The sequence below is a fragment of the Crocuta crocuta genome, unplaced genomic scaffold (genome assembly GCF_008692635.1).
Source record: "Crocuta crocuta isolate KB4526 unplaced genomic scaffold, BGI_CrCroc_1.0 scaffold168, whole genome shotgun sequence".
Classification (NCBI taxonomy): domain Eukaryota; kingdom Metazoa; phylum Chordata; class Mammalia; order Carnivora; family Hyaenidae; genus Crocuta; species Crocuta crocuta.
This window is the reverse complement of record NW_027532591.1, coordinates 6,854,537-6,867,860: the sequence shown is the minus strand read 5'-3', so window position 1 is coordinate 6,867,860 and position 13,324 is coordinate 6,854,537. Positions and strand designations below refer to the sequence as shown.

Sequence of the window (13,324 nt, the reverse complement as noted above, 5' to 3'; positions counted from 1 at the left end):
GAAAACACTGATGGAAGCAGATGAGGACATTGTGAACAGCCCCACAGACCCATTTTTGGGCTAGACTGGTGTGCCCACAGGGCTGAACTCTAGGGGTGAAACTGATTGTTCCCAATGGCTACACATTTCCTGGAGGCCAGCGGCCTCCTCATATATAGCATTAGGCCCTGCAGAGCTTCTAGAAGCATCCAGGGATGGAGATGGAGAGCACAAGAAGGGGGCCTACAGCTGTCTTATGACATATGTGACACTTGCCCACCTCTTTTTGGATTTTAATAATCAGAGAGTCAAGCAATTTGAGTTTAGAAGAGGTTCCAAGAGTGTCAACCACATTCCACCCATTAGTCCATCTGCTACCTAGCTCCCATGTTCATGTCACTGGCTAGTTTGAATTCTCAGGATAACTGATCTTTCATAGCAACAGATATTTGGCCCCAGCTGTCCAGGGGACCACGTGACCTCCAGGTAGATGTCTCCAGCAAAAGCGTTCCCACCATATCCTTCCCCTCCAGGCATTCCCAGGTGTCCTTTCTCCAAGAACCACCCCCCCAACCCAGATTCCCACTCCTACACTCCCATCCCCAAATTTGTCTTCAGGCTTTTGGGTCCTCTGGTCATCACAGGCTGTCCTTCATATCCACCTTTAAGGAGTAGGATCTGAATTGTAATCCACCGTTGGAAGGCACCTCCCCTTAGTAAAAGGTGTGATCCTTTCCCTTTAAAAAGACAGAAAGAGAAAATGACACTTGTTCTTTGGAAGGAAGTGAGCCCCCATCCTTGGGAGGGGCACCCGTGGGGATGAAAAGGTACCCGCTGGTTGTGCTTCCCAAGGGTTCCTGTATTGAGTAGGAGAGCAAAATTGATGACCCCCAGAAACAAAACAGCCTGGTTTTGTGAACCAGTTTGGATCATCAGAGCCCCCAAGTTGGTTTTTTAAGAACTCCAAATATGAAATCTTAGCGTTTGAAAGATCATCTAACCCACCCCTGAGAGGGAGAGAGAGACTGAGGGCCAGAGGGAGGAGAGAACTTGCCTGAGGTTACCCTGGTGGCCAGAGTCAGGGCCAGAATTCCAGCCCAGAGCCCCTGACTTCCGTCTAGTGACCCTTGCATTGTTCTGATTCTTTCCTCTGAAGGGAACCCCTGAAGACTCTCATTCATGGAACTCTAGTTCCACTCCCAGAGCCATTTGGAAGATGGCATTTCAATAAAAACACTTTGCTTTGTGTTTCAAACAGCATCTATCAGCCATTATGTTACACTTATGTGTTTATTCTCTGTCTTCCATACCAACATGTAAACTTCACAAGGGTGGGACTTTTATTTTTCTTTTTAAGTTTATTTATTTATTTTGAGGGAGAGCACACAAGCAGCAGAGTGAGGGGGAGAGAGAGAGAGAGAGAGAGATTGAGAATCCCAAACAGGCTTCAGACTATCAGCACAGNTAGTGACCCTTGCATTGTTCTGATTCTTTCCTCTGAAGGGAACCCCTGAAGACTCTCATTCATGGAACTCTAGTTCCACTCCCAGAGCCATTTGGAAGATGGCATTTCAATAAAAACACTTTGCTTTGTGTTTCAAACAGCATCTATCAGCCATTATGTTACACTTATGTGTTTATTCTCTGTCTTCCATACCAACATGTAAACTTCACAAGGGTGGGACTTTTATTTTTCTTTTTAAGTTTATTTATTTATTTTGAGGGGGAGCACACAAGCAGCAGAGTGAGGGAGAGAGAGAGAGAGAGAGAGAGAGAGAGAGAGAGAGAGAGAGAGAATCCCAAACAGGCTTCAGGCTATCAGCACAGAGCTCAATTTCATGAACCATGAGATCATGACCTGAGCTGAAATTAAAAGTTAGATGCTTAAATGACCGAGCCACTCAGGTGCCCCAGGACTTTGATTTCTTTATGGATATTTCCCCTATGCTTTGACTGTTACCTGGTGCTTGGTAGGTGCTGCACAAATATCTGTCAAAGGAAGGTGGGAGGGAGGGCTCAGCAGGGTAAAAGAGGTCTTTACTCTTCACTCCTCCCCATCCCACTGTCCCTGGCCTGGCTCAGAGCCTCAACTCTTCCCTGACCATTAAGATGGACTTATCTCCATCTCCTTCCCACTGCCCCACCCCACAATGCCACAGAACACATCTTTAAAACACAAAGCTACTTGGGCTCTCTTGCTCTCTCTCTCAAAAATAAATAAACAAACATTTAAAAAATCTTTTAAACACAAGAGTTACTTCCCATTAAAACCCTTCTGAGTGTCTGGGAGAAAATATCTGCAAAACACATATCTGAAAAAAGATGGATGCTTAGAATATATAAAGAACTCTTGAAACTTAATAGAAGAAAACAGGCAACCCATTTTTTAAGGCGCCAAAGAAGAGATATGGAGGAGGCAGAAGCCAAGGAGGAGGCAAAGCCAAGTCCCACCCCAATATTACATCTTCCAAGAGGCCCTTTCCAAAGACCTCTGAGGAAAACTTACCGATTACCTGAATTACAGGTATTTGTCTGCAAAAAGGCCAGGTGCCTACATTAAGACACCGCAATCCCATTGCACCAGTTGGTCTTGCTTCATCACCTGTCAGATCCTCTCCTGTGTCCTGCCCTCCAGCCACCCAGCCACCCCCAAACAGGCCAGGCTTGTCCAACCCTCCGTGCCCAGGCTGGCAACTGCTGGCAGCCTGGGACGCAATGCATCTCTGCACCACCTTCCCGGGGAAGACTCTGGCTCCTCCCTCTGCATACCATGGTCCCATAGCATCTTACTGAGCCCTCTGTCATGTACCTGATTCCAGGTCAACCCCTCTCCCTTGCCCCATTTGCCTGTGACTCTTCTGAGAAAAAAAACTCTGGCCCCTAGCAAAAAATGGGATTGGCTCTTCAATCTCTAGGTCTTCCCCACCTCCTGCCCTCATCCAAGGTCAATCTCTTTCTGTGCTAGGGTGACCCCCCCCACCAGCCTGTACAAGGAGTGGGTTCCACCACCTCACAACTGAATTACCTGCTTCTACCTTGCCCGTCAGCTCAGAAATATGCTCCAGCCTCTATCCCTCCCCATCCCTACCTAGAATAAAGGGAGATCGAGGAAAAAGGAGGAAGAAAGGAAAATTTAAAATATGGCCTCCTCTCCCCACTGCCTGCCTTTGGAGCTGAAGGCCCTATCTTTCCCTGGTGCCATGTTGTCTCTATGGCAGTCACCAGACCTCCATGGTGCACAGTAAATGTGTAGTGGGGATGCAGAAGGAGGGGACTTCACACTGAGCCTCCTGAGTCCCCTCTTCCAGGCCAAACTCCCAAATCTCCCACCAAAGTGGCATATACAAAGGCCAAGGAGGTCAAAGAAAATGGATCAGGGGAGGGCAGGTGGAGTGAGGCCAGGGAGACAAGTCACAGTGAAGACTTCCTCTGCCTTAGCCTTCCCTCCTGGTCTCATCCACCAGGAGGCCATGGGGAAGGAGGGAGGAAAGCATTCTGGAAAGTCCTGGGGCCCTCTTGTCCTGATTCTCCTTCTCTGCTGCCCTGTGTCTGTAGAAAGAGGGAGTGCCTTCTGCGTGAAGCTGGGAGCCGTCTTGGGGCAGAACTGCTGCCTGGCTCTCTTCTGCAGTGTTCCAGCGGCCAAGATGTGCCTGGCACTTAGCAACTGCCCAGTGAATCTTTGAAGCCTGAATGCACGTACACCATTGACTGGCAGCGACTTTTCAGGAAACTGCTCTCTCTCCAGATTCCAGTTGTCTTAACTGGAAAACATCGAGAATAATATCTACCTTTTAAAGTCATTGTACAGGGGCCCCTGGGTGGCTCAGTCGGTTAAGCGTCCGACTTCGGGTCAGGGCATGATCTCTTGGTTTGTAAGTTCAAGCCCTGCGTCGGGCTCTGTGCTGACAGCTCAGAGCCTGGAGCCTTTTTTGGATTCTGTGTCTCCCTCTCTCTCTGCACCTCCCCTGCTCATGCTCTGTGTGTGTCTCTCTCTCAAATAAATAAATAAATAAGCATTTAAAAAGTTTTTAATCAAAAATAAATTTTAAAAAAGAATAAAATGCTATAAAAGGTAGTATGCATGCAGAAGTATTCAGGAGGAAGTGTACTGAGGTCTGCCATTTATCTGAAATGTATTCAATTATAAGATGATCAATAGATGGATAGAGGGGCAGATAGATAGAAAGAGGTGTTGTAAAGCAAGAAGAGTAAAGCATGAATGATACAGTCTAAGTGGTGGATACATGGGTGTACATGGTAAAAATCCTTTCAATTTTCTGTATATTTGAAATTTTTTATAATAAACAAATATCAGGCAAGCTTAAAAGGAAAAGTAAACCTCTACCAAATCAAACTGGAAGTTTCCATGTGTTCCTTCCATGGAGTCCTCCAGACCCACCTGCTTCACCGGGTACTGTACCACTGAGCACATATTCATCGAGCTCCTTCCATGCATGCCAGGGAGACACCAGAGCTCCAGAAACAAGAAGTGTGTCTACAGGGACCACAGCATGCGAATAAATAGCACAAGGAGGAAAGGGCCTCAACCCTGGGGGTCACAAGAGATTGAGAATAAAGAGACACTATCTGGAAAAATCGGGAAAGGCTTCCCATTTAAGCAGAGTTGTGGAGGATAAATAGGAGTTTTCCAGACAGGAACTAGTGGAAGGCTGTTCCAGGAGCTGGTCACAGTGTGGCCACAGCATGGAGGGTGGGGCAAAGTATGGCCTGGCTGGAGCACAGCTCATGGCCACACAGCCAGAGGGTGGGCTAGATGTAACTAGACCTGGCTGCGGGGGGCCCGGCTGGCTCCGTCGGTACAGGGTGCGACTCTGAATCTCAGGGTGGTGAGCTGAAGCCCCACATTGGGTGTGGAGCCTAGGAAGGAAAGGAGGAAGGAAAGGAAGGGAAGGCAGGGAGGGAGGGAGGAAGGAAGGAAGGAAGGAAGGAAGGAAAGGAAGGAAGGAAGGAAGGAAGGAAGGAAGGAAAGGAAGGAAGGAAGGAAGGAAGGAAGGAAGGAAGGAAGGAAGGAAGAGGGGCACCTGGGTGGCTTGGTCAGTTGAGCGTCTGACTCTTGATTTCAGCTCAGGTCATGATTCAAGGGTTGTGGGACTGAGCCCCCAGTTGGGGTCTGCACTGAGCATGCAGTGTGCTTAAGATTCTCTGTCTCTCTCCCCTGCTTTGTGCATTTGCTTTCTTCCTCTCTCTAAGAAGGAAGGAAGGGAGGGAGGGAAGGAACGAAGGAGAGAAGGAAGAAAGAAGGAAGGAAGGGAAGAAGGAAGGAGGGAAGGAAGAAAGGAACGTTAAAATCTGACATCTGTTTAAAAAAAAAAAAAGACCTGATTGTAAGCACCAGAAAGGCGGCCAGAGGCAAGATATGATCCATTGGTCAGGTCAGTCAGGCGTACTTATGAAACACCTACTGCCTACACAGATCTAAAGAATCAAAACCAAGTCTACCTTTCCCACAAGGGAGTTAAATCCCAGGCTGCCAGGCTGAAAGCCCAGAACCCCGTGGTTTGGTGGGAGGAAGCAGGTGAGCCTAGGGAGTGAAGGGTGAACTGAATTAGTTGTCATCCTCGAAACAGACTTCACAACTCTCCCACACTCCCCCTTCCTCGCCTGGCCGGCCCTTGCTTTGAGGACCCACTGTGTTCTGCTCTCAACACCTGACCCAGGAGGAGAGGCTGAAGCAAATGGCCAGAGTCAGAGGGGAGCTTTCAGCCCTGCATTTACTTGGCGGTCACTTCCACGCCTCCAAGCCTCACGTACTCCTGTATAAGATGGGAAGATGGCACCGGCCTTGATCTTTGCCTTCTATAGCAGGCACCGTCTGTGGACTTGTGGGCGTTTCCACCCCCAGGATCACAACCAGTGCCCCCCAGCCGCAGGCAGGGATTAAGAAGAGGCCATCAGCCCTGGGGCGGGGGCGGGGGTGGGAGGGGAGCCAGTGAGAGCGTCCCCAGACGCCCAGTTTCCATCGTCTTCATTAATTCCTGACTCCTGCTTTATTTTTATGTGTCTTGATTTTTTTAAAAAAACCTCTAGGGTCAAATGATTGCTTCTTTGGGTTTCAATCTTTCTTGGTGAATATTAAAAACTGAAGTTATAAGTTTTACGCCCGCTGATGTTTTTTAATTTTTGTTTATTTTGAGAGAGAGTAAGAGTGAGCAGGGGAGGCCCGGGGGGTGGGGGGAGGAGAGAGAGAGAGAGAGAGAGAGAGAGAGAATCCCAAGCAAGCTCTGCACTGTCAGTACGGGAGCCTGATGCAGGGCTTGAACCTATGAACCATGAGATCATGACCTGAGCTGAAATCAAGAGTCCGATGCTTCACCAACTGAGCCACCCAGGTGCCCCACTCCAACTGATGTTTTGACAACATCACATAGATTTTGATATAGAGTTTCTATTGTAAATAATTTGTAAAGAGTGTGTAATTTTCAACGTGACTTCCTCTTAAACCCAGGAGCTATTTAGAAGTGTGCTGCTTAAGTCCAAGTACTTGGTTTTGGGGACTATTATTGTTAATGTTTTTTTTCATCACACTATGTTTAGAAAAAGTGACCTCAAATTTTCTATGTAGGATGTTTTAAATTTAGACTTTTTTAAAATTGTTTTTGGGTTTTTTTGGGGGGGGGTTGTTTTTTTTTGAGAGACAGAGAGAGAGACAGAGAGAGACAGCGTGAGCAGGGGAGGGTCAGAGAGAGGGAGACACAGAATCTGAAGCAGGCTCCAGGCTCTGAGCTGGCTGTCAGCACAGAGCCCGATGCGGGGCTAGAACCCTCGAATCGCGAGATCATGACCTGAGCCGACGTCGGACACTTAACCGACTGAGCCACGCAGGTGGCCCTACATTTAGACATTTTTAATGAGGCTTTCTTAGAGGATCAGTTTTTTTGTTGTTGTTTACTTTGATTTTGAGAGAGAGAGAGAAGTGCATGCAAGCAGGGGTGGAGCACAGAGAGAGAGAGAGAGAGAGAGAGAATCCTAAGCAGGGTTTAGAGTCTGAACCATGAGATCATGACCCAAGCTGAAATCAAGAGTCGGATGGTTAAGCGCCCCAAGGATCAACTCTTACAAGTCTTCCATGAGTATCTCAAAATAATGTGGAGTAAAATATTCCTACTCAAATCCCCCAAAGAATTATTTACATAGACTTCTCTGTCAAATTCTTAAATAAGTCTCTTTAGAATTCCCATTATGATTGCGGGAACTCATCATTGTTGCTTTGGGTGTAAAGGTTCAAAGTTATTATAGCTTCTTTATGGATTTTATTGTTTAACCATGGTCACTCAGCTTTGTCCCATTTCCTATGCTGGCCTTGAATTCTACTTTGCTTCATATTTGTATTACCACTTTTTCTTTTGGTTCTTGGTTACATTTATCTGGTATGTCATAGCCAGATATATCAGATACAGTCTCACATATGTCTTCCCCTTTCTTGAGCTCTCTATGCTAACCCATTTTTCACTTGATTACAGTGTTTTCCCCAGTAATATTTTCAGAAAGGGTGCATTTGGTATACATCCTGAATCCTTATGCACCTCTATTTGCCTTGCACATGAATGACAGTTTGGCTAGATAGAGAATTCACTAAACACCGTTTTCTATCCCTGTTTCAGAAGAGAAGCTTCAAACCTGTCTGATTGTCTTTTATTTAAGTTGCAGGTGGTCTTCTCCAATATGAAACTTACAAGATTTTTACTTTTACCTTTGAAACTCAGAAATTTCCCCATGCTTAAAGGGGAACTGAATGCATACATTAATTTTTCTCCCTTCGGAAATCCCACTAAAACAAGAGTAAAGGAATAAAAATTTAAAAGCATATTCCTCGCAGTGACAAAAAAGAATAGAAGTGGCAGCAGTAAAGAAACAGATGTTTTGGAAGTAAAGAAGCAGATGGAAAAACAGTCACTAACTTAGCAGACCCAAGAAGCCTGAACCCTAAGCCAGTAGGAGATAAATTCAGGAATTCTCTCACTCTAGAGGCAGGAGAATTAGCAGCACCACGTCCCTCTGGAATGGGAATGAAGGTGAGACCAAAAATAAGGCTATTGATTGACAGTCTATGTAATATGTTTCCCTCCCCACTCTCTGCAGCCAGATGAGTGTCCTTCATGAATGAAGACTGGGGAATTTATTCTCTGGAAACAGAGAGGTTCTCTGTACAAGGTGACACAGGCACACGTGATGTCATGAGTACCACATTTAAAACAGAATCAAGTAGGGGCGCCTGGGTGGCTTAGTCGGTTAAGCGTCCGACTTTCACTTAGGTCATGATCTCGCGGTTCGTGGGTTCAAGCCCTGCGTCGGGCTCTGTGCTGACTGCCAGCTCAGAGCCTGGAGCCTGTTTCAGAGTCTGTCACTCCCTCTCTCTCTGACCCTCCCCTGCTCATGCTGTCTCTCTCTCTCTCTCTCCTAGAAATAAATAAAAAACATTAAAAATTTTTTAAAAATTAAAAAATTAAAAAAAATAAAACAGAACCAAGTGGAAGTTCAACCACTAAGTATCGAGACCTCAAAGCTCTTCTCTTCCACTTAGAGCTCTAGCAGCCACACTTAGGTCCTCCAGAAGAGTATTTTTTCCCCCAGCCAAGGTAAAAGACAAAAGACCTCACAACCCTAACCTTGAAGTTCCCCCCCGTGAAAATACCCAGCTTGGCCAGCCTATGGAGAAGTCCATAATTCACAAGTGCCCCAGAGCCTTCAGTAGGATTTTTAGTTAGATACGAATGCACAGCCAAGAAATACCAGAAAATTTTCAGAAAAATCTCTGATATGGAATATGAGGCCAAAACAAACTCACAGAAAAATAAAAGGATTTGAACAAAGGAGACGATGTCAGGCAAACTTGTCTTAATCAATAATACCTTCAAAGTAGGAGCAAACATTGTGTCCATGAAATAAGAAAATGGTGTTGCTAAAAGGAACATTTTAGAAATCAAAAAAGAATGCTTATATGTTAAAATAGGAAATCAGAAAGTGAAAAACTCAGTGAGTGGATGAGAGACTATTTCTGATCACCTGAAAACAATCAGCAGCTCAGACGTGCCCAGGATAGAGTCAAGCACAGAGCAGGCTTTTCAAATGAATCAGTGAAAGAACTGATAGGGGCTCCTGGGTGGTTCAGTGGGTTAAGCATCCGACTTTGGCTCGGGTCATGACCTCCTGTTTTATGAGTTCGAGCCCCACATTGGGCTCTGTGCTGACAGCTCACAGCCTGGAACCTGCTTCAGATCCTGTGTCTCCCCCTCTCTCAGGCACTTCCCCCCCCACTCTCTCTCTCTCTCTCAAAAATAAATAAACATTAAAAAAAAAAAGTGGAGCACCTGGGTGGCTCAGTTGATTGAATGTCTGACTTCAGCTCAGCTCGAGTCATGATCTCACAGTTCGTGAGTTCAAGCCCTGAGCCCCATGTAGGGCTCTCCCCTCTCAGTGCAGAACTCACTTCAAATTCTCTGTCCCCTTCTCTCTCTGTCCCTCCCCCAATTTCCCTCCCCCAATTTGTGCACATGCGCACTCTCTGTGTCAAAAGGAGAAAAAGAAAGAGGTTATAAGGGAATCCTTTATCTCACCTTATGACCTCCCTACTGTGCCTTGTGACACAGTCTTCCTGACCCAACAAAGAGCCCAGCAGCAGGTTTACATGGGCAATGCCAAACCAGAGCCCTAGGGAGAATCATGCACCAGCCTCACAATTAGACACCCACAGCGACCTGCTGGTTGGCTTCCATTCAGCAGCATTCATTGGCCTTAATTAAACCTGACTATGTTCCTGTAGGGTATATATCATTACCCTTTTACAGATGAGAAAACTGAGGTCCGAAAAGCAAAGAGTGACTCTTGGCTGGAGGTGGGTCTACGTGGAGAACCTATCTTCTGTGTAGTCTGTTTCAAGAGCACTTGTCCCCTAGGTGCCTTTTTTCCCCCCTGATTATAAAAATGTTACATGTTTATTTTCACAAATCTAAACATCTCAGAAATAAAACAAGGTAATGCAAAACCATGGTAGCCCTACACAGGTAACCATGAGCAACAGTATGGCGCCTAGTTCTCCAGAGTGTGTTGTCTACACATACAGAAATATACTTTTAATAGTATGATTATTCTCCTGTTTTTAATATTCATATATATTTACTTTCCAGATGAAGTTTATAATAAATGTAGCCAGTTCTCCCTACCAGCCCCCTGAAATTTGGTAAAATGGCATTAAGTGTGTACATCAATGGGGAGGAATTGCTGTTTTTCCAATATTGAGTTCCTCCATCAATGAACATGGTATTCTCTCCAGTCTTTCAAGCCTTTTTTGACATCTTTTAGTAAAGGTTTGTATTTTTCTTCATGTATGCCTTAACTATACCTTATTAAGTTTATCCCGAGGCATTTTATCATTGGTATTGCTACTAAGAATGAGATCCTTTTCTTTCTCTCCTGGTTTCTATTAATTGTGGCTGCAGTACCAGAGGAAACTCTTCATCTTTACAGTTTTTTTTTTTAAATTTTTTAATGTTTGAGAGAGAGAGAGACAGAGACAGAGCACAAACAGGGGAGGGGCAGAGAGAGAGGGAGACACAGAATCCAAAGCAGGCTCCAGGCTCTAAGCTGTCAGCACAGAGCATGACGCAGGGCTCCAACTCATGAACCATGAGAACATGACCGGAGCTGAAGTCGGACGCTTGACTGACTGAGCCACCCAGGTGCCCTGCATCTTTACAGTTTTAAAATGAACTCTGTTGGGAGTGCCTGAGTGGCTCAGTTGGTTGAGTGCCCAACTCTTGATTTCAGCTCAGGTCATGATCTCACAGTTAGTGAGACTGAGCCTGGTGTCAATCTCCATACTGACAGCTCAGAGCTTGCTTGAGATTCTCTCTCTCCTCTCTCTCTATGCCCCTCCCCTGCTCATGCTTGCTCTCTCTCAAAATAAATAAAATAAACTTAAGTAAAATGAACTCCCTTGGACTTAGGTAAATGCATTATAAATTGTGATAATTTGCCCTTCCTTACCAATATTTATATGTATTATTTGTTTTTCTTCTCTTGTTGCATTTGCTGCAACCTCTACAACAATGCTAAATAGGGCCAGTGACACAAACATCCTTGTCCTGTCCTTGATTTCATGAGAAGTCTTGGAAATTTTACTGTCACATTCAGTATCTTGGCCTCTTCTTTAAAAGCCCCCACCCTCCCTCAGGACTCAAGTGCCCTCCTATTTCTCCCCCATCCTTGTCAAATTGCCCTATTCATAGAGGCTTTTCCTTAGGCTTTTGATAGCAGAGGGTCGGTTAAACTACCATAGTTCCTTTTCCTGGATGACATGCATTCCCAGGCTCTGCAAAGAACGTGCCCCTTCTATAACTAAAACGCAGAATTCTGCCAAGGCACAGCAGCTGCTAAGAGACAAGGAACTTGCCGCCTACCCACCAAGCAACACCTGCAGACACACATCCTCTTCTCTAGTCCTGAGTGTGCACTCTACAAGGTCACAGATTTTTTTTTTTTTTAATTTTTTTAATGTTTTCTTTATTTTTGAGAGAGAGAGAGAGACAGCATGAGTAGGGGAGGGTCAGAGAGAGAGGGAGACACAGAATCCAAAGACAGGCTCCAGACTTGGTAGCTAGCTGTCAGCACAGAGACCGACGTGGGGCTCAAACCCACGAACCATGAGATCATGACCTGAGCCGAAGCGGGACGCTCAACCGACTGAGCCACCCAGGCGCCCCAAGGTGGATTCTTTAGTTCACTCTCACTGTTCAAAGGAAGGTCTCCCTCCAAGTAACTTGTCCCAGGTCACACAGCTAAGGAGCAGACAATTCGAAGGGAAATCCTACAACCTCACAAACCTGAGTGATGGATGTGATTACAGTGGTCAAGGGAAAGTCTGGACGCAAGGGGACGGCAGATGTTCCAGGGAGAGAGTCTAACGGGGATGGGACATCCTTCCCTTCCCTGTAGGCCTTTGCTGAGCAAGCAGTTTATAGAATGGGGCTTTGCTGACAGGGTGGCCAGAGAGGAGTGGCAGGAACCATGAGAACCTTCAAATCCTCATGTGGGCATCGCTTTAAGGGAGGGGCCCTGCCTTGGGAACAAAGATGGAGATGAGTCCCAGCTCTATCACTCACCCGCTGTGTGACCCTGGACAAGTTGCTCCCCTCTCTGGTCCTGGTTGAACACCTATAAAATACCCAACCACCTGGACTAGAAAGAGCAAGAAAATGCTTTTGCACACTCAAAGTGTTCCATTTGATTTTCTAATTAATTTTTATTTTATTTATTTATTTTGAGAGAGAGACTCAGCATGAGCTAGGGAGGGGTAGAAAGGGAGGGAGAGAGTGAGAGAGAGAGAGAGAGAGAAAGAGAGAGAGAGAGAATCCCAAGCTCCATGCTCTCAGCACAGAGCATGATGCGGGGCTCAAACCCACAAATCATGAGATCATGACCTGAGCTGGAATTGAGAGTCAGACGCTCAACCGACTGAGCCACCCAGGTGCCCCTGAAGTGTTGCACTTGATTTTCAATTAAACAAAGCGATGAATCCATGCATTTCTCTCTACTCTCTTCTGCAATCTGCTAAAAGGACTATACAGAATGTTTCTTAAAGATAGACAAACAAGAAAGGGAGAGGCCGGTATCAGGGGACAAGAGGTGTAACGTGGTTTTATTTTGGGGAAATGGAGCAAGCCACTTGCAATAGGGGGAGCCAATGAGACACCTGACGGCTCCTACCACAGACCCCAGAGAGACCCAGGAATTGGCGACGCCCGTATCTCATCAGAGGCACAGGTCTGATGGTTGAAAACAGAGGGAAAATTACATACACACACAGACATACACCTCACTCCTCGCCCACCCGGCACAGTGCAAGATGCACAGACAGGCACCCAAGTCAGAGTAGAGGGAGTAGAAATCCATAACTGCTTGAGATCCCGCTGCCTCCTCCCCCTAAACACAAGCAACCACTCCCCCAGCCCAGGATGCAGGATCCTTTTCTAGAGAAGCCAAATGGTCCCACAGCATCTAGAAACACTGACAGTGAGGGCCCTCCAAAAGATGCCTAGACCTCCATCTAATCCCTCCCGCGAAGCCGCCAACTGACAGGCCCCACCCACACTCCCAGCAGTGTTCAGTGCTTTCCTCTTAAATGCCAGCAATACAAGTAAAAGAAATAAGGAACTTGGAAGAAGCACAGGGCACGCTGTGAGCAAAAGGACACCAAAGGGACACTGTCCTTGTTACCTTTAGATTAAAGAACACACTGCATACAAGACACTGAACTGGGTGCAAGGAGGAGGGAAGGGAAGGGAGGGGAAGGGAGGGGAAAGGAAGAAGCGCTCTACACAATACTCAG

General features: G+C 46.2%; 1 protein-coding gene across 2 annotated transcripts in view; it reads right to left on the bottom strand.

Moving 5' to 3' along the window:
* Positions 1–256: 256 nt before the first annotated feature.
* CIMAP2 (ciliary microtubule associated protein 2) overlaps positions 257–13,324 on the bottom strand; it is a 26,236-nt gene continuing 13,168 nt past the window's right edge. For both annotated transcript variants that reach the window (XM_077779738.1, XM_077779739.1), the window contains one exon: positions 257–716. In XM_077779738.1, coding sequence (XP_077635864.1) covers positions 644–716 — 73 coding nt within the window. In that variant the 3' untranslated portion in view covers positions 257–643. The remainder of the gene's footprint in view (positions 717–13,324) is intronic.